We start from the raw sequence: 20,716 nt of genomic DNA, 5'->3' as shown, positions 1-20,716 counted from the left end.
CGTTTGAGGTTTTCTCAGCAAAGATACTGGAGTGGTTTGTCATTTCCTTCTCCAGCTCATTTTACAGATGAGGAAATTGAGGCAAATAGGTTAAGTGAATAGCCCAGGGTCATACAACTAGTTAAGTATCTGAGACCAGATTTGAACTCAGAAATATGAATCCTCCTGACTCCAGGCCCAACATTTTGTACATTGTACCACCTAATTGCCTCAAATGCATTGTAAAGATCATAACAAATAGGATATAAATTGTGCAGAAGGAAAAATTAGTTCTATTACATTCGGTCCCATGCTTACCAATACAGGAGTTTGCAAACCTAGTATTAAAGTCTCCATATAGCTATACTCCGATTTTCAAGGCTGCTTATGAGAAATTTAAAACTAAAAGAATGTCTATATCTGAACACTGGCATATATTACAAGTTCCAAAGAGCTCTCTACCATGTTTGGCTGGCAAGTTCAGAATGATAAATATTCAGTTATTTGCTATGGCAACCCAAAAAAGTTAATGCAATCAAAAGCTGTATAGACATATAACTTCCAGGACAAGGGAGATAATGCTTTTATTATTTTCTGGAATGTTCAATTCACAACTGAAGTATAGTACAGTTCTGGGTGCAAGATTTTAGGATGAACATTGATAATTTGGATAATGTCCAGAGGAGGATAACTAGGATAGTGAGGCACCTTGAGTCCATTCCAATTAAAGACCAGTCAAAGGAATTGGGACGTTAAACCTAAAGAAGAGTTAGAGAGAAAGACAGCTGTCTTTAAGTATCTATCTGAAGAGTTGTCATGTGGAAGAGGACTTAAAACTTATTCTACTTGGCCATAGAGAGGAGAACAAGGAATAGAAGTTACAAAGCAGCAAATTTAAACTTCATGTGAGGAAGAATTTCCTAAAAATTAGAGCTAGCTAAAAGACGTTAAGTCTGAGAACTCCTGAGCAGATAATAAAACTGTGATTTTAGGAGATAGAGGTGATTTTGGAAGAACTAGGAATGAAAGAAAGGCAGAAAATGGAAGAGATCAGAATTATAACCAAATATTTAATTATTCAGAATAATTAGTAATGGCTAATTACTCCTAAATTGCTAGTAAAATTGGAGCTTCCACTTGCAGATGCCTACTAAAAAAAGAAAATTTGAATTTATTCAAAGACTGCTAAAAAATATAACCAAAATATCTGAAAGTTTCCAACTGTTCTGTACTTCTGACTGAACTCTTTTAGGAGATAACTCTAAGTCCTTTCTCCCATTAGTTCATTCTTTAATCCATCAGAGAGACACATTTAATATCTCTCAAGGGACTGATCTATAGAATTCCAATAGCAATTCAAAAGTTACAACTAATCATTTAACAGTGATGATAATCCTATATGAGACCCCAGATTTTCTGCCTTGGATATTTTTCTTAAGGCAAAAAAACTTATACAGAAATTCTTAAGCTATCTTAACAGTGAAATGGCAATAATGATCATTTTCTTCTTTCCTAATTGGTGGGACAAACTAGTGCTGAAAAATCTTTGGATAGACTGACATAAGTAAAGTAGATGACTTACCACTTTGAGGAGATAAAAACATGACTTAGTCCTGGAGCTCACTTACTTCTTTCTAAGTAAAAGCCTTATCAATGGGAGTAGAGAAGATGGAAAAAAAAAGATAAGAAAAAAGATCCTAATATTATAGAAGTTGGACCTCATATTTGGAGATCTACCATGAAAGGAAAACATAAGAGGGATATACATACGATAATTTTAAGAAAGGGCAATAGGGTAATATTAGAAACTTTTGAAATAGCATTAATATCACTGTTATTAAATTATTTTTCATATAATTGCTGAGATAATTATTGGTGATAACTGAAAGGTAATGGGAAATAAAGAGATGGTATTGTAGGACAAAAAAAGGGCAAATAACCTGATTCTTAAAAACAAGGGCCAGTAACTTCAATCCCTCAAAAATAACCTTAAGCTATTCTTGTGGAAAAGATGTAGAGATGTGGTATTAGGTAATAATTAGATTAAGAACAGTTGGTTGAAAGATCTAGTTCAGTGTTAATAGGACCTCTGGGATCTGTATGTGGTGTTCCATTATTTAACATTTTTTATCAATGACTTAGTTAAAGTATAGATAACATATCTATCAAATTAGCAGATGACATAAAACAGGAAGGGATAAACAATACTGGACAATACGAGTCAGGATTCCAAAACATATGACAACAAAAAACTGGCCTCAATAAGAGACCAGAGCTACTAAGAGAAAGAGCTAAAGTCTTATAGTTTAAAAAATTATCTTCACAAGTACACTATAGGGGAAGCATGATTAAAAACCAATCTGTCTGAAAAACAAATTTGTTTTGATGGACTGCATGCTCAATTATTAAACAATGTGATGTGGGAACAAACTTGTTTAAAAAAGAGATAACTTCCAGGAAAATAAGGACATGATAAGTCCTCTGTGCTTTTGCTATTCCTTGTACTATTTAGATGACATCTAGTATATTGCCATAGTTTCAAAAAGGCATTGATAAGCTAGAGAGCATGTACAAGAGGGTAACCAGGTTGGTGAAGGGCCTAAGTCCATTCCATATGAAAATGGGTTAAAACAATTGAGGATATGAAGCTCAAAGAAGAGCAGACTTAAGGAGAATAACTGGAAGATTTTCATATGGAAGAGAGATTAGGTATCTTTTTGGCTTTGTTCTTTTTGACTCCAAAGGGCAGAACCAAGAACAGTAGTTGGAAGTTATTCAGAAACAGATTTCAGAGGGAAAACACACACACACACACTTATACCAAGTAAAAACACCTAAAAGTAGAATGAGTCTTCTCTGGAAGTTAGGTTAACTTTTACTGGAAGCTGTTTAGAAATAAGCTGAATAACTATTTGCTGGATATATTATAAATGAGAATTCTTTTGATTATAGATTGAACAAGATGACAGCCAATATCCCTTCAACTCTAAAATTTTTTGATTCTGTGATGACATCTTTGATTTTGAGATTCCTTTCAAGGATTTGTGATTTCTCAATTTGGGTCCTCTGTCAACTGTGGTTACAATTTAAGTAGCTGATTTTCAAAAGCTGAAAAAATCTCACACCCTGCACATAATCTGATGATATATACCTCTAAGCTTAGGTAGGTTAGTTCTCAGATAACATATATATTGTGCCCATATCTGAAGTCATTTCAATTTAGAAGGACTGATCAGAATTCTAGTTATGCTGGCAGAGCATGAGAGAAAACAAACTCACTCCATCACATAAGGAAAATCTGGAGGATGTTAATTATGAAGTCAAAATCTTCCTCACATTATATACCCTAAATAATATATGACTACTACTGTTGGAATCCTTACAAAGTGTTAACTCATTAGAGTTTATGATTGATCTGATCCTATGAGGAGATGTTATGGGCAATCTCTGGGAGATTGAGAGCCAGGAGCACTCTGGGAGGAAGCCCACAAACCCACTCTTGGAGGTGGAGTCAGATTCATTCCATCTTCCACCTTTGTGCTGGTTGGAGGCTGAAGAAAGCAAAGGCAGAAGCAAAGGACAAGCTGCAAGAGCTCTTGGAGAAAATAAACGTTTGGATTTTATCAGCTGGCTGCATTTGAAGTGATTATTACTTTGAACCGAAACTTAAGGCTGCTTCCAGACAACCTCTCCAAGAAACCTGCTCCCAGAGAACCATCATTTATATTATAAAAAAGAATACCACATACTACTATTCAAATTAGGCAGCAATTACTATCTACCTGCATATCTGTAGTCATCAATAATAAAGAATGCTAATAGCTAGATATCTACATTCTTCTAATACTTCAGGAAAGGCAAATAAAATCCACAAATATTCCTTCTCAATAGCTTACTATTGAGTAAATAATGAGTAAAACTTGAGTAAAACTAAGAGCTAAAAATAAGATCAAAGGCTTCCAAAGTAGAATATCTGTCTATTTGAAAGAACACGTGAAATGTTACCAAAAGATATTAAAATTTTTTTTAAGGCTATGTGTAGAAATAATGAGTCCTCAACTAGATATTTTAATGTGAAATTTGCCTAATTTTAATGAGTTCATCATTTGCAATGCCAGCTATTTGCAAATGTCATTTCTATTATTTAAAATAATTTTATTTGTAATTTTATCAGAGTTAATATCTCGGCAGTTAGGTGGTCTAATGCCATCTAATGCCATCAGTCTACAATTTAAAAAGGATTCTGAATCTATTTCTGCATGTTAAAAGGATTTATATCAGCAGGCTTTATGCATAGTGGGAAGAATGTATCCTCATGCAGTAAAGAAATCAAGATAAAGATAAATTACACCCTGATACTTTGAGTATTCTTATTGCTGTACTTGGCCAATAAGGTAGTAAATTGGGGACTTCATCACATCATTCAGATTAATGTTGATGTTGATGAAGAGTTCTTTCTAAGAAAGTGTGAATAGTTTCAGTCAAGAAAATCTGGTAACAGTTAGTTACTTAAAAAAAAATCCCCAGGAAAAATAAAAGAGAACTACTAAGTATTTTAAGGCCCTATATTTTTCTTATTCACAAATGTCACTTTTTATTGAATTTGAAACTTTAAATACTTGAATCAAAAATTCTGTGGTTTCACTGGTCCAAGTTTTCTTTCTAATACATATTGTAAATGCATAAAGGTTGTTTCATATATTGCTGTAGCCAAAGAAATACATCAACTTATGTGATAATCATTTCTGACTTTAGCTAGATTGATCTTCAGATGACAAACACTAAGCCCAAACTCAAATCTTTTCTAGGTCAGTCAGTATGATTATGCTGTCTTGGAATTCTGTTAAAAAAATGTAAACAAAAATTAAACAAGGGTCAACATTATATTATGAAACATCTCGATACATGACGAAGTATCATAAGAGGAATAAGCATAGTATTTTTCATGAGGACACAGTGAGAATAAAACTCCAAAGTAAACCTGAACGACAAACCCTTGGATTTTAAAGCAAAATTATGCAATTTTTAAAAAAAGAGACATTAACCAAAGAAATATGTAAAAGCTTATCATCATTATAACAAAGCAAAAAACCAGCTTTGGATAAAGAAATCTAAACAATTCACATTCTCCTATTTCAGTTATCTGCTCATTTCCCACCTGCTTTTTGATAAGGTACAGAAGATATTTATACTTTTAATTTTTGTTTTTACACCATCTTCCATAACATACACCAGCTTGGATTTTAAGTAGTGAACTACAGTTTTTCCTTTCTACTTCAGCAACTTTCACATTTGGTAATTATAAGGAACTTTTTTTTAAAGGAACATTTAAGGTCACAGATACCAATGGCAGATGATCATGTTTGCACATGTTTTGGGTTATTCCAAAGGTAAGAATTAGTTAGGATATGGCAAATATCCTAAGGTCATATTGCCTCTGAGCCACCACTTCTTTCCCACTCTTCCATCTCTCAAACTGGTATAATTTGTAGTAGAAACTAATATAAACCCAATTCATGGAGTGGATTGTTGTAGCAATAACAATTTCTTTATAAGACTTCTCTCCTGAGCAAGGCACAGAAAAAAGGACAATAACATATTTAGTACAGTGAATATTAAATATGGAGAATATACCAACATGTGAAGTTTCCATGTGAAGAAAACTGCTCAAATTTCAAAAGCCAAGCTGTACCTCAAGATTCATGCAAACAACATCCAGGGACTATAATGAGGGATTCTGAATTACAGTGGGTGACAGAAATGACAGAGTGGATAAAAATTACTTTGGAGCTAAGAAGATATGATTTCATGTCCCAACTCGGATATGTAATGATTGTATGAACTTCTCAGTGCTCCGGGCAACTTTCTTAGAATATAATTTGCAAAAATGGTGGCTACTTGAGTTGATAGCATTTTCTTAACCTATTAATTTACTCTACCAGTGAAATTACAGAACCAGATTTTAACCCAATGAATGCTCAAATATTTTATAATAGACTTTCATTGACATGACTGATATGGTCATTTATACATGGAGACTATATATACCGCCCAAATTCTAAATATATTGTATAATACCTTTTTCTTTATGAATAAAGAAGCTCAAAAATTACCTGTAATCTCCATATTTCTTTGGAGACAAAGACAAACAAAACTAGGTTTTCCAAGAAAGATGGTATAGAGAAAAGCACTCTTTATTGCTTACATAGATAAAACAAAAATTTTGTGAAGTCAACCTAAAACTCATTGATATATACACTTGTCTGTCTATTAAAATATGGAAGACAAAAATAAGGCAAGTGGTTGTTTCGCTTTTCAATTTATATAGCAGCTCTGTGCAGGCACAGCTAAAGATAACAAAAGTCTATGTAATTTTTTTTTTTTAATTCATCTCCTCAAAGAGGAGAATTTGGTTTTATTTTTCAACTGTTATAAAATTCTCAGAAAACACAAAAGCAAAGCAATGTCCATGAAGCATTAAAATTGAATGCGTACAAATTCCTAATTGAAAAAGTGAAAGAACTACTATAATCGTTAATCACATTCCTAATACGGACTATTCTTATTATAAATATAATTTCTTTTCCTCAAAGAAGATAAGGGGCTTGTTTTTCTGTTCCAATTGTCTTCTGGGGAGAGGTTTTGGTTTAACTGTCATTTGAGATTAATTCATATGGGATCAAGGTAAAAGGACAGGAAAATAAGGGTATTTTCTGATGGTAGTGGGGAGAAAGTTGTGACATCTTACCTATCAAGATCCAGGAAATTGCCACAAAACAGCACATTTTATTAACACCAGTGGGCTTTTCTTTCAATAGCTACTTACTAGACCTATATTTGAGAATGATGCTACTCAATACCCATAGAACCTTCCACTTAGCACAATGTGTCACCCAGTGTAAAACAGGAGAGACAGAGAGGGAAAATAGATTTATTTGTTTTTCTCCCTAGAGCCAAAACTTTGGTCAAATTTAGCAAAAAAGATTTAAGGAAAAAAAATCCCACATGATACACAGCATATTCACAAGCAGCACATGCTTCAAGCCTCTTGTTATAACCATATAAAGAGATTAAAAAAAAATCTATAGAGTTTTGCTCAGTACAAAAATTTAGGAAGATCAGAAAAAAATGCATAGAAAGGTGTACACCATGACTGGTCTTTTCCCCAGGGCAATAAAGGCTTGTTTATCAGAGCAAATGCAGGGATACCAAAGTTGTCTCTCTACTTTACATTTTTAAAAATTTTAAAGCCATTTCCAGGAAGTAGTAACATACAGCCCTTAAAAAAAAAAAAAAAATCAATGACCTGAGAACTGTGGAGGCAAAAATGCTGGACAGAAAAAAATTTAGTTTAAATTGGTTATTCTTTTCACTTAGATAGACTTTAAGTGTTCAAATACTTTCAAATACACCAGCCACTTGGGGAATAGAGTAAATCAATCTTTCAACTTTAGAGTAATCCTTAAATTAATTAGGAAAAAACAACAACAACTAAGTATAGGTCAACAAAGTAGGACAGAAAGGAACTTATCCATTCAAGTGAAGAGTTTTTCTTATTCTCTTAGCAAGAAGAATCAACCCAGTTTGAGGATAAAATGGCAAATCTATTTTAAAAGGTATCTCAGCTCTGAGAACAGAGAACGTGCTTATAAGCTACAAATAAAAAAATTCTTTGTTAGGGAAGATCATTTTATAATGCACTATTTATAGTGTATTTACCCTAATAGGTGACTTTAGATTCCACCATTCCTATCTACACAGTATAAAGACCATAACTTATTACAGTTTTAGATTCACACAGTCTATTAACATCTGAGTAATTCTCTGAGGTGGGTTGAAAAGATCTGGCAGAAACTACAAAGTACTAAAGAAGGAATGCTCTTAATTCATCATTCAGAGTGCAAAGAGTGTGAGAGAAACTAAGGAAGAGCAAATAGAGCAGCACAAACACAAAATGGGCTTTTAAATTTCATGTATAATAAAGAACCAAGGAAGTAAGTGAAATTACTAAATCTATGCTTTAGGCAATGTAGGAGCTGATTCTCCAGACTAGAATTCTCTAATTTTCTCTCTCTATTTTTGTTACCACTGTGGCAAATGTTTATTTTATCCCCATTAAATCAGGCAGCATCATTTTACAGAACTCCACGTATCTATATATATATACATATGAAAGAGAGCTACATATTCTACCCTACTTCTCTGCACTTCTATCAAAACCTTCTAGCTCATTTAAGAGAAATACTTAGATGTCACTGTAGATCAGCAGTACCAAGATTTTATTTGTGGAGCCTATAGTTGATCTCATACTCTTCCCTTCTTCCTCGATAAAAATAAAGTAGAAAATTTCGTTGTTATCTGCTCCCAAATAATCTTGATGTAAAGGTAAGAGGATATTTTACTGCAAAATTCCAACAGCATTAAGTCTGAATTCTGGGGTTCCTAAGATCCCCATAACTTTTTCCAGTGGATGAATTAAAAATTTTTACAAATTGCTCTTCTTATAAACTGCTCTCCATGGTTTAGAATATGAGAGAAAGAAATAGGGCAAATGGTCTTGCTTTTCAACTCTGTGAAGAACTAAAGGTAACAAAAATTTATATAATAATTTCTTCTGATTTCTTTATATATCATCATCATCCACAAAACTATTTCTTATACCTTTTCCAAACTTACTGTGCTATTACACATATTTCCAGTTTTATAATTTTAAATCAGTGTAATTAAGCTTGAGATTGGTTGACAGCAAAGTGTCCATTAGTATATACTTTAGAAAAGAGATCAAATATATCATTTTGTGGCAAAGATGTCGGAAGCACCAAAGCAAAAAATTGAATTTGGAATGCAAAGTATAGATTAAGTATCCCAACCTGTAAAAACTGTTAAACAAGACTAAAAGACCAGCCTGGAGAAAGCACCCCCCCCTCCCCCCAAAAAAAGGGAGAGTGAACTTTAAGATTAATACCTTAAGGTAAAATCAAAATGAAAGTTCTTTTTCCTTTTCAGAAAGCCACCAAAAGAAAAAAAACACACACACACACACATTATTACACTTATCAAAGAAAACAACTCATCAATTAAGAAACAATATAGTCTATTTTTTGATTACCTTTAAAAGGATCTCTTTAAATAAAAATCTTAAAGCTACAGGATTTCTATTGAAGTATTATACCAGCAAGTCATTTCTCAACAATCTCATAAGAGAGATTTAATCTCTTGCCCTGAAATTAGTACTTTGTCTTAAACAAATCCTTAAATAAGGCTATCAAAAAAGTTAAATGAATTTTTCATTATCAAACAATACAATATGTGTAAAGTATTTTGCAAACCTGAAAGGACTATATGAAGAGAAGATGTTATTATTTTCACTACATAGATAGATCTTATTCATCCAACTAGGTTGTTATTTTTTTTAAAGAGGAGGAACATATAAAGTAGTATGAATTTCTTGGAACAAAGAAAAAAAATAAATTAAAATAAAGGTTTGATTTCTAGAATAGACATTAAACTTCTTATATCTTCAACATCTTAAAAATATATATAGTATATGTCCTTTCACTTTACCTGTTTTACAAAATTTGGAATGAAGTTAACAAGATTCTGACATGCTATGCAATTCTTCACCATTAAATTACATTTTTATCACATTGGCTATTAAGTGTATCTTTAACTTCTTTCAAATCTAGTCTTGAACATGACCCATAGATTTTTTAGTAGCACTTAAATTGTAAGAATCTCAAGCCATTAAGGCATCTTTATTCCCTTCTCAAATATATATCTAAACTTTTCATGACATAATGACATGGTGTATATAAGACTGTGTTGCAATTTTTCATCTCCATTTGGAATGAATATGATTATAAAATTTTTCTGTTTCTTAGTAGATCAGAATATTTATCAAAATTTATGATTCCCTCAAAGGAAATAAGAATGAGATCTACTGGAATAAAAAAAAAATCCTTAAAACACTGTTGGATTGGATGTTGTTACACTTTGATCAAGACACTTGAATCTTAAAAGAACTCTTGGGCTTCTGACAACATTTTCATTTCAGAGCAGCTTTGAATAAACATTGTTTGATCATCTTTTTTTTCAATCTTCAGTACTCTAGTGGGACACATGTTATTTCCATTAGCAATGATTAGCAGTAGTTAATTTTTTTTTTAACAACTTCTCCATGTTGTTTCACTTTTAATAGTTACACTATAGAGGAAATAATAACAACCCTTTCAGATACCAGTTGTTCTAAAGGCCTTAGCTTCGTTTTCTGAGGATTAATTAAGCTATTTCATAGTAAAAATTTATCATTCTTCACATCATTTTTCATTTTCAATGCACTCTGTGGGGCTGAATGACTATTGGAAAAAAAAAAGTTGGCTTTTCCACAATAGCTGTTGTAGTATCTTTAAGAGCCACAACTTTTGCACATATCTTTGGAGTAATAGTTCCTTCTTTGAGACACAATTTAATATATAAAGTGGGAAACAAAATACATACTTATTGAACATCATCTAGCACTCAACTGAGAGAGAATAAGATCAAAGGTGAGGAAACCAGCTCAAGCTGGTTTTATCTATTCAAGATCAGATGTTCTAGTCAGCCTAGTGTAAGGAGAAGCCCACCTGCATAATCAATGCTGTTGCAAAATGAAGCCATTAAAAAAAAAAAAAAGCCTCAGACTTGGATCACTGCAACTATTCATTACTTCCTATATAGATACTAGTGAACATGGAAGGAGCAAAAGCACACAATGGCTGTGACTGAACAACAAATATACATGTTTAGTGGACCCAATCATTTCAATTGTTTTTGACACTTGGTGACCTCATTTGGATTTCTTCACAAAGATACTGCAATGGTTTGGCATCTCCTTTTCCATTTTATACATGAGGAACCAAGACAAACAGGATTAAATGACTTGTTCAAAGTCACATAAGGAAAACTCATCTTCATGAGTAGATCTGAATTCATGAAGATGAATTTTCCTGATTCCAAGACCACTGCTCTATCAGTTGTGTACCTAGTTGCATTAAAAAAGCCAAACAAACAAAAAAACTATCATATCATCTTAACTGCTGCTCTGAATTCTCAAAGCCCTCATTGCTATTAATTTATCTTAATAATACTTCCATTACCAACTCACTATCCCATTCTCCATAGTTGCTTTTCCAAAGCTTTTCATCTTTTCTCAACCTCCAATGGTCCCTTCTTCCTCAAACTCTCAACTGACAAATTTGCCTCATATTTTACTGAAAAAATTGTGGCCATTTGTCACAAGCATGTTTTCCCCTATTCCTCCTCTCTTTTTCATTCATGACCTTCTGCTACTGTCATATCCTTTCTTCCTGTCTCATATGATTAATTAACCCTATTCTTTATCAAGGCTAATACTCCTACCTGTTCAAGGAATTCCATTCCCCTCACCTCCTCCAAGAGATTTGCAATCTTCCCCCTCCCCATTCATCTACTTATTTTCAGTCTTTCCCTAATTACTGGCTGTTTCCCTACTGCTTATAAATATGCTCCCTACCTCAACTAAAAAAAATTCTTGATCCTTCCATCACCTGATATTGCTAACAAATAAGAGGGCAGATTATAATAGGTACCTTCACCTTCTCTCCTCTCACTTCCTTAAATACTTACAATTAAGCTTCCAACCTTATCCCATCAATATTGTTCTCTCTAAAGTTACCGATGATTCAATAACTTTTTCTCAATCCCTATTCTATTGCTTTCTGCCACCTTTGATACTGTTGATTAGTGTTATAAAATAAGTAGCCTGCATTGACTTAGAAAACCTCAAATTAATATGTTGTACTGTATCTTTATTTTTATTTAAATTTCCCAATTTTAATCTTAATAATTTTAAATTTTAATCGTTATGGGGAGTTTTAGTGGTCAGGATAACCTTTATTTGAAATCTCTGATGTTGATCACAGTCAATTCCTAAATATTGTCTTCTAAGTTAAACTTCCTGTTAGGCCATTCTCTCCAGGTATTTCTCTTACCTATCAAATTTCTCCTTTATTGGATTCTGTCAAGATCATACCCTTTCTGTCCTGGGCCCCTTCTCTTCCCTCTCTATACTACTTCACTTGGAAATTGCATTAGTTCTCATGGATTTAATTACAATTACTGATGTGGACTTACTCTCTTCCTCTGTCAGGAAGGTGGCCATCTGCTTATTATCAGGCATAACCAATTTCTGTTTGTATAGAGTGATTGTGAGGATGGAACTCTCTATCAACCTCCACTGTCTATCCCCCAGCCTCTGGGGATCTTTAAACAATCTCTGAGATATTGATTAGTATAACTTTAGAGAGATGTGGGACCTGGTCTGCCAGATGCATTCCACCTCCTCCTTGACTCCTCCCTCTGAGCTGCCAAATTCTTCCCGGGTTCTGAGAGATCTCTAAAATTGTATTTCCCCTATAACATAACTGTTCATGATAAAGATCCTTGCTAAGTCCTTTTCAAGACTAAACCCACTATGGGTTCTCTATTTTTCCTTCCCTTTAATGGCATCTTTGTCTTTACTCTAGCTATCTCTGTTTAGTCTGCTAAACTCCTCTATGGATTTGTGCCAATCACTGGCACACTCAGGCTTTTATTGCATATTATTTTAATGGATTCTTCCAAACTACTTTCCTTGGTAATGATAAACCTGTTGCTCTCCCAACTTTATTTCACATTTGCCACTCCTGGTGCCTATTTTATCTCTTATTTTGTCAGTACTCTCTTCTCTTAAATAAACCTACCTTTTGGCAAAGAGAGTGGCCCCTTGTGAGTTTGTCACATGATTATTTTGAATTAAGAATTGCTACCCTTAATAAACTGGGAAAACATTTTTACATTCAAGGGTTCTCATAAAGACCTCACTTCTAAAATATATAGAGAACTGGCTCAAATTTATAAGAATTCAAGCCATTCTCCAATTGATAAATGGTCAAATGATATGAACAGACAATTTTCAGATGAAGAAATTGAAACTATTTCTAGTCATATGGAAAAGTGCTCTAAATCATTATTGATCAGAGAAATGCAAATTAAGTCAACTGAGATACCACTACACATCTCTCAAGATTCGCTAAGATGACAGGAAAAGATTATGATGAACGTTGGAGGGATGTGGGAAAACACTAATACATTGTTGGTGGAACTGTGAATGGATCCAGCCATTCTGGAGAGCAATTTGGAACTATGCTCAAAAAGTTATCAAATTGTGCATACGCTTTGATCCAGCAGTGTTACTACTGGGCTTATATCCCAAAGAGATCTTAAAGGAAGGAAAGGGATCAACAGTTTTGGCTGTGCCCTCTGCACAGTAATGGGGAAATGAAATTCACTCCGTTCAATTTCATCTGCATGTGAAAAGAAAGCATGGCATGAAAATGTGCCTGATACCCTATCAGCCCTGGGATAGTTTAGATTATACACAATGATTTGTAAGCCTCTGAAAATCTTTAGGCTCTGATGTGGAAACTCAGATAGTTGAGAGAAAATCTCTTGGGACTATAACTGATATACTTTTGAGTTTTGAATTTGGGTATGATTGTCTGACAGATCATAAAGTTAGTAATCCACCATTCAAGAGAAATGCCTTAAGTTACTCAGAAGAATGCCATTCTGATATTACAAGTAGATGTCTCTACATTTGGGGAAGAACTGGAATGACAATCTTGGTGTTTGCTTAAAGTTGGGTCCTTCTGACTCAATTTCCCAATTGTGTTCCTTTGAACATTTACCACCTGATTACTCCTGAGCCTGGTAATGGAGTGGAATTTATTTTGAATTCCTACTTGAAGTCAAAGAGTTATGGATGCGTCGTCCTGTAATTATATCCTGCTTTTTTTTCTCTTATACCAAATCTCTATATTCAGAGCAAGTGGACAGCAAAAGCTGTCAGCAAAATGCAAGCTCGAAGATCTTGCTGTTTTCTTCTTGAAAATGTGTAGTCATTAGATAAATTACTGTTTTCCATCACTGTGTAAATGAATATTTGATCTAGTCACCTTCCTTTACTAGAGATAGAAATATGTTTGTATTGTATATAATTTCTAAACCTTTCATAATGTAAGAACAACTGGGTGTGAGACTTAACTGCTCTTCTCATGCAATGGGGTTTAGAGAATTTTAGTGTAAAAAGTTATTTAGGAGATGTAACATAGTTTTTTGTTACACTGATGCAGAAGTCAATTTTGAGCTAATGTGGAAATAACGTTTGTCCTGTGTGTCCTGTGGCACAAACATATTTTCTTATAAACATGAGCCACAGGAAAATGGCTTGCTGACAATCTATTACATTGGCTTTCTTACTCCTCCAGTTCTTACAGTAGAACCTGGCAAAGAGGGAATATATTCTTCCCCCTTTTGGTGGTTTCAAACATACTCAGACCAGCTTCTAATCCCCCAGAAATAAGCCAGTGAAAACTTTTCCTAGGCCTCCATTAAACCCCCCTCTTCTAAAAGTTGTTCAGAGAAAGGATACTTGTCTAGGAAAAGGGCAGAGAACTTTAACCCATATGCCTCATGTAGAAGTTTGGGCAAATGTCTCTATCTCATGTCCTGCTTTTGAAAGATAACTGTGAGACCTATTAAGGAAAATTTTTGTCAATATCTCTGGTGGGATCCCCCTTTCTAAAAATTGCTTTTGGGTTAAGGTCCCCAAAGCAGTGTCCTTTATGGGGATCTTAGCTATTCTCTTTGCTTGGCACTCCATTTCTAATCAACACCAAAGCTTTAAGTGGATCTTTTGTTCTTAAGTAAACTTTTGGTGGAGGTCCCTGGAAACCGAGATCTCTAGAGATTCTTCCTGCTTTTAATTGTTACTTCTGGATTTCTTTATCTACCAGTACAAGATATCTCCTTGAAGACAATGTATTTATTTAAAAAGCTGATGCCTAACTAGCTATTTACATATTCTTCAGGAAAGATATACCTCTTTCCTCTTCTCTCTCTCCCTTCCACTCTCCCCATATCCCACTAATCTGTGATGCCACTCTTAATGCCTATTTTACCTCTTATTTTGTCTGTACCCTCTTCTCCTAAATAAATCTACGTTTTGACAAAGAGGTTGGCCATTTTGACTACATTCCTTCCTTCAAATAAGGAGGAATAACTTTTGGACCACACTATAGGCTGTAATATAGAACTTTCTCTAAACATTTTTGAAGGCTGTATTAAGAAAAATGCCTTTGGTTGCAGACCCCACTACTCTCAACCTGTTAACCTGCTATCCTCTCTAATCAATGCCTAAGTTCTTTTGAATATTATGGCACATATATCCTTGCTTACCCAAACAACCCTTTTACTGTTTGTAATGCTAATGTCCCTAATCCCTGCTTGTTAGACTTGTTTTCTCCTAAGCTTTGATCAATTCAATGATCAGCACTGAGCAATTCAGGGATCAGACTCAGAACCCCATTAAATATTACTTTAATCAGTTTCTGGACCATCCCTTGATCCTGTAGGATGACCCAGCTCTATACCCAGGAATATATATTCCTGGCAGGAAGTATTTTCAGAAGAAGAGATCATTATCCTATACCCCAAACAACTTTGGGTCCCATTTATTTGGGAGGAAACTGATCGTTGATGCAAATGAACTCCAGCAAAATACTATCAGTGTCTGAGTGGGTTGCCACTAAGGAGAAAACAACTGACCCTGTGCTAATTTCCACTATTCTGCTCTGGTAACCAATTTTGTATCTCTATGGTGTCACCAAACTTTGGCTACTATACTTCACTCCCAGTTTCTGGACAGCTTCTTTACTTGTTAAGCACAACAAGTGTGTTTTCAGCATTGTCTTTAAAATCCCACCCTGTTTATGGACAACCCCCTCTCTCCTCCAACATTTTTTTTTAAACATTTATTTTGCAAATCAAAGAGTAGGGAATGTCTCCTGTCAGGAAGAAAGCTACCTGGCTATTATCAGCCATAACCAATTCCCAGACTATCTTGTTTGTATGAAGACTGTTAAGGATGGAAATCTTTATCAACCTCCACTGTCTATTCCCCAACCTCTGGGGATCTTTAAGTAACCTTTGAGATAGTCATCTGCCAGGTAGCCATCTGGTTTCTTCTTATTTTCTTCGTAATTCGTGCTGCCAAATTCTTCCCTAATCTTGAGAAATTGTTAAGGCTGCATTTCCCCTATAAACAATCTGCTCATGATGAAAATCTTTGCTAAATATATTTCAGGATGAAGCCTACTATGAAGTATTCTTTTTCTCTCCTCATAATGCCTTCCCTTTTCTAGCTGTTTAGTCTGCTAAACTCCTCTATGCTAGTTAAGGGCAATCCCAGGCCTCATGGTGTATTCTTTTAATGGATTTTTCCAACTCCTTTCCTTGATAATGAGAACTCTGCTGCTTTCCCAACTTTATTTCATATTTACCACTCTTAATGCCTATTTTACCTCTTATTTTGTCTGTACTCTTTTCTCCTAAATAAATCTACCTTTTGACAAGGAGGCTGGCTGTTTTGAGTACAATCCTTCCTTCAAATAAGGAATTGCTGCCCTGACCGCTGATGATTCACCAAATTTACTTACCCTGTTCCAATTTCTTTGCTAAAACCTCTCCACCTCCTTTTCCTATCTTCTCTATTAGTAAAGAGGGCAACATCATCCTCTTAGTGGCTTAGGCTTGTGGCCTAGGAATTATCCTGTACTTCTTATCCCACACTCTTTATCTCTCAATATACAATCTAGTGCCAAGACCTATCAGTTTCATCTTTCCAACATTTCCAAAACATATTTTCCACCCTTCTCTTCTCTGACATTTCCACCGATCTGGAGCAGACTCTTCATCACCTTACACCTAGACTATTTCATAAACCTATTGATGGATCTGCCTGCTTCGAATCTCTACTTACTTTACAATCCATTCTCCATTCAGCTACCAAAGTAATTTTCCTAAATTCAAGTCTGATCATGTCATTCCCCTACCCTTATGACCTCCAAGACCAAATACAAAATGCTCTATTTGGCATTCAAGGCCCTTCATAACCTTTCTCCCTCCTATTTTCCCAATCTTCCTATACTTTATTCCTTGATTATACTGATACTGAACTCCTACCTATTCCACTTCATCTCTCACTGCTGAGCCTTTATAAGCTCTTACTGTCCTCCAGCAGGGAAATGTATCCTAGCATAATCAGGCAAACAGACAGACGCCAATGAAGGGAAGCTCTATGGACCTCTGAACAGGAGCAGACTCCAGCTCTTAGACTGGCCACATTGCTTCAACATAGTCCCAGGGAAACAGGGAGATGTCAATGCAGTGACCCCCTCCACTCAGGCCTCAACACGTATCAGACACTAGCAGTAGGAACCTAGCTGGTAACACTAGGTAAGCTACTAGACCTAGATAGCCTCCAATAGTGCCAACCATTTCCCACTGTATTCCTTCAGCATAGAATCACCTATGAGGGTACCCTGTGGGCTTCAGGACAACACAGTGCAGCATCAGGGAAAAAGCAAGTGTCTGTAGTACCTGGAACAAAAAGCTTGAAACTATGTGCCTTCTACTTCAGGAGCAGAGCTCAAAAAGGGAAAAGGCTGTAAAATTTGAGCAAAAAACAATAGAAAATAATCTAACCATAGAAAGTTATTATGGTAACAGGGAAGATGATCAAGACACAAATTCAGAAGAGGACCACAATGTCAAAATAAAGAAAAATGAGAATTGGTCTCAAATCCAGAGGGAACTCAAAAGAGCTCAAGAAGGAGCTCCAAAATCAAATAAGAGAGGTAGAAGAAAAATTTGGAAATGAATTGAGAGTGATGCAAGAGGTTTATGAAAAAAAGATTCAACAGCTTGAAAAAAAGAAAACAACTGCTTAACAAGTAGAATTGGTCAAATGGAAAAGAAGATATCACATCCCTTGAAGAAAACAACTTCTTAAAAAGTATAACTGACCAAATGAAAAAGGAGATACAAAATCTGAGAAAAATAATGACTCAGAAACATTAAGAATCAATCAAACAAAATTAAAAGAATGAAAAAATAAAAGAAAATGTAAAATAACTTACTGGAAAAACAACTGACCTGAAAACAGCACTAGGAGAAATAATGTAAGAATTACTGGACTAATTGAAATCATAATCAAAAGGAGGTCTAGACAGTATCTTTCAAGAAATTAGGAAAACTTCCCTGATATCCTAGAATCAAAGGGCAAAAAAAGGCATTGAAAATTCTACTGATAAACTCAGGAAGAAGATCCCAAAATGAAAAACACTAGAGCCAAATTTCAGAACTATAAGGAAAAAAAAAAAAAAACAACCCTTTAAGCAGCTAGAAAGAAACAATTCAAATAACAAGGAGCCACAATCAGGATTATATAGAACTTAGCTGCTGCAACATTAAAGGATCTAAGATCATGGGAAATGATATTTTGGAGGGCAAAGATATAATCAAGAATTATTATTATTATTATTAATAATTTTTTTTGATGAGGCAATTGGGGTAAAGTGACTTGCCCAGGGTCACATAGCTAGGAAGTGTTAAATGCCTGAGACCAGGTTTGAACTTAGGTCCTAGGATAATACTGAAAATGAAAAAATGATCATTCAATGAAATAAAAAGGTTTCAAGCTTTAATAAGGCCAAACCTGAATAAAAAACCTGATCTCTAATATCAAGACCCAAAAGAAGCATAAAAAGGGAAAAAGGTAAAACAACAACAACAACAAAAAGTCAAACTTCCCTATGTGGGACAATGATACTTGTAATTTTGAAGAATTATATCACTAATAGTGCAACTGAAGGAATACACATAGGCAGAGGATATGACAATAAGGCGAATTTGAAGGAATGACATAAAAAATTAAAGGAGGAAAATAAGAAGTATAATGGGTACAGAAGGAAGAAAGAAATAAAATGAGGCAAATTATTTCACATGAAGAGGCATGAAAGACCTATTACAGTGAAGGGAAGATGGAAGAGTGGGTGAACCTTGACTCTTACTTTCATCAGAATTGGTTCAAAAAGGGGAAGATATATGGATATAGATATATAGATAGATATGGATGAAGTGAATTGTGAAAGCTGTCTCACAAGATGGAGACAATATTCTAAAAATTGGGTGAAAGTTGGCTGTGCCCCAGGCCTAAGTTTCTTTCTCCAGAAATTATTATGATTTACAAAGAATGGGATCATATAGTCCTTTTCTTTGTGAGACTAAGTTAGGGCCACTTTGACATTAAAACTCCATATAAGGTAATTTAGTAATCCTAAAGATGTGATTGGATTAGAAGCATTCCATCATTTATGACTTAGAATTTGAGGTCATTTGTCCTGACTAATCAGGGCAGAGGTCCAGCCTATGGGAATGTTACCCAAGACTTGTATATAATCTTTGTCTTCTTTCTATACCTTCCATCTCCTTACCTGCCTGTTAGGAAAGAGATGCCCTTTCTTGCAAGAACATAATAAAATTCCTTTCTGCTTCTACTTTGAGAAATTTCCTTGATTTATTGGATCTGGTGGTCTTTGTCCCACACAGATAGATAGGTAGACAGACAGACAGATAGAAAGATAGATAGATGTAGATATATACACAATCAGTTATACACAGAAATCTATCTTACTCAACAAGAAAGTGAGAGGAAAGGAAATTAAGGAACAAAGGGGATTGACAGAAGAGCGGGTAAATTGGGGGAGACAGTAGAAAGAAGCAAAACACTGGTGAGAAGAGGAAGGGTGAAAGGAAAGAAGGGACAAAAAGATAGAAAAATAGGATGAAAGGAAATATACAGTTAGTAATCATAACTCTGAATAAAAATGAGATGAACTTTCCCATAAAAGAGAAGTGGATAACAGAGAGGATCAAAAACTAGAATTCTACAATATGTTGTTTACAAGAAACACACTCGAAGCAGAGACACTCACAGAATAAAGGTCAGGGGCTGGAGCAGAATCTATTATACTTCAGCTGAAATAAAAAAAAGCAGAGATAGGATTCGTGATCTGAGACAAAGCAAAAGCAAAATTACATCTAATTAAGAGATAAGAAAACTACTTGGTGCTCAAGGGTACCATAGAAAGTGAAATAATAATAATACTAAACATATATGCACCACATGGAATAACATCCAAATTCTTAAAGAAGGATTTAAGTGAGTAGAAAGGCAGAAATATTAAATGTATCTTTTTTTGGATCATGATATATTAAGAATTACATTCAACAAGTGATGACAATGGAAAGACAGCTTAAAAATCAATTGGGAACTAAAACAATCTAATCTTAAAGAATAAGTGGGTCAATCATAAAAATAATCAATAATTTTATTAAAGAGCATGACAAGAATGTCATTTATGGGAGTCGGTAGGTAGATGGAAATTAACTTCTCTAAATTCTTATGTCAACAAAATACAAAAAGAACAGATGAACTAGGCTTGTGACTAAAAAAAAAAAAAATTAGAGAAAAACAACAAATTAAAAATCCCTAACTGAGCACTAAATTGAAAATCCTGAAAACCAAAAGTGAGCTTAATAAAATGGAAAATAAACAAAAACAAAACTATTGAGCTAATAAATAAAATTAGGAGCTGGTTTTATGGAAGAAAAAACCTCACCAATCAAACAAACAAAAAACAAACACCACTCAATAAGACAAATAAACCATTGATTACTTTGATTTTAAAAAAGAAAACAAAATACTTCATATCAATAATGAAAAGGATGAAATCATCACCAAATGAAGAAGATTTTAAAGCAATTGTTGGGAAAAGGT

At 34.3% G+C, this 20,716-nt stretch overlaps 1 protein-coding gene across 8 annotated transcripts in view; it reads right to left on the bottom strand.

The window, feature by feature from the left end:
- The window catches only part of PACS2 (phosphofurin acidic cluster sorting protein 2), a 364,749-nt gene that overhangs the window by 38,549 nt on the left and 305,484 nt on the right, over positions 1-20,716 (bottom strand). For 6 of the 8 annotated variants that reach the window (XM_031952885.1, XM_031952883.1, XM_031952881.1 and 3 more), the window contains one exon: positions 8,945-8,977. The exons of the other annotated variants lie outside the window; for them this stretch is intronic. In XM_031952885.1, coding sequence (XP_031808745.1) covers positions 8,945-8,977 — 33 coding nt within the window. The remainder of the gene's footprint in view (positions 1-8,944; positions 8,978-20,716) is intronic. 8 annotated transcript variants of the gene reach the window in all.

The sequence above is a fragment of the Sarcophilus harrisii genome, chromosome 2 (genome assembly GCF_902635505.1).
Source record: "Sarcophilus harrisii chromosome 2, mSarHar1.11, whole genome shotgun sequence".
Classification (NCBI taxonomy): domain Eukaryota; kingdom Metazoa; phylum Chordata; class Mammalia; order Dasyuromorphia; family Dasyuridae; genus Sarcophilus; species Sarcophilus harrisii.
Note: the sequence above shows the minus strand (reverse complement) of the source record. Positions and strands in the feature narration are given on the sequence as shown.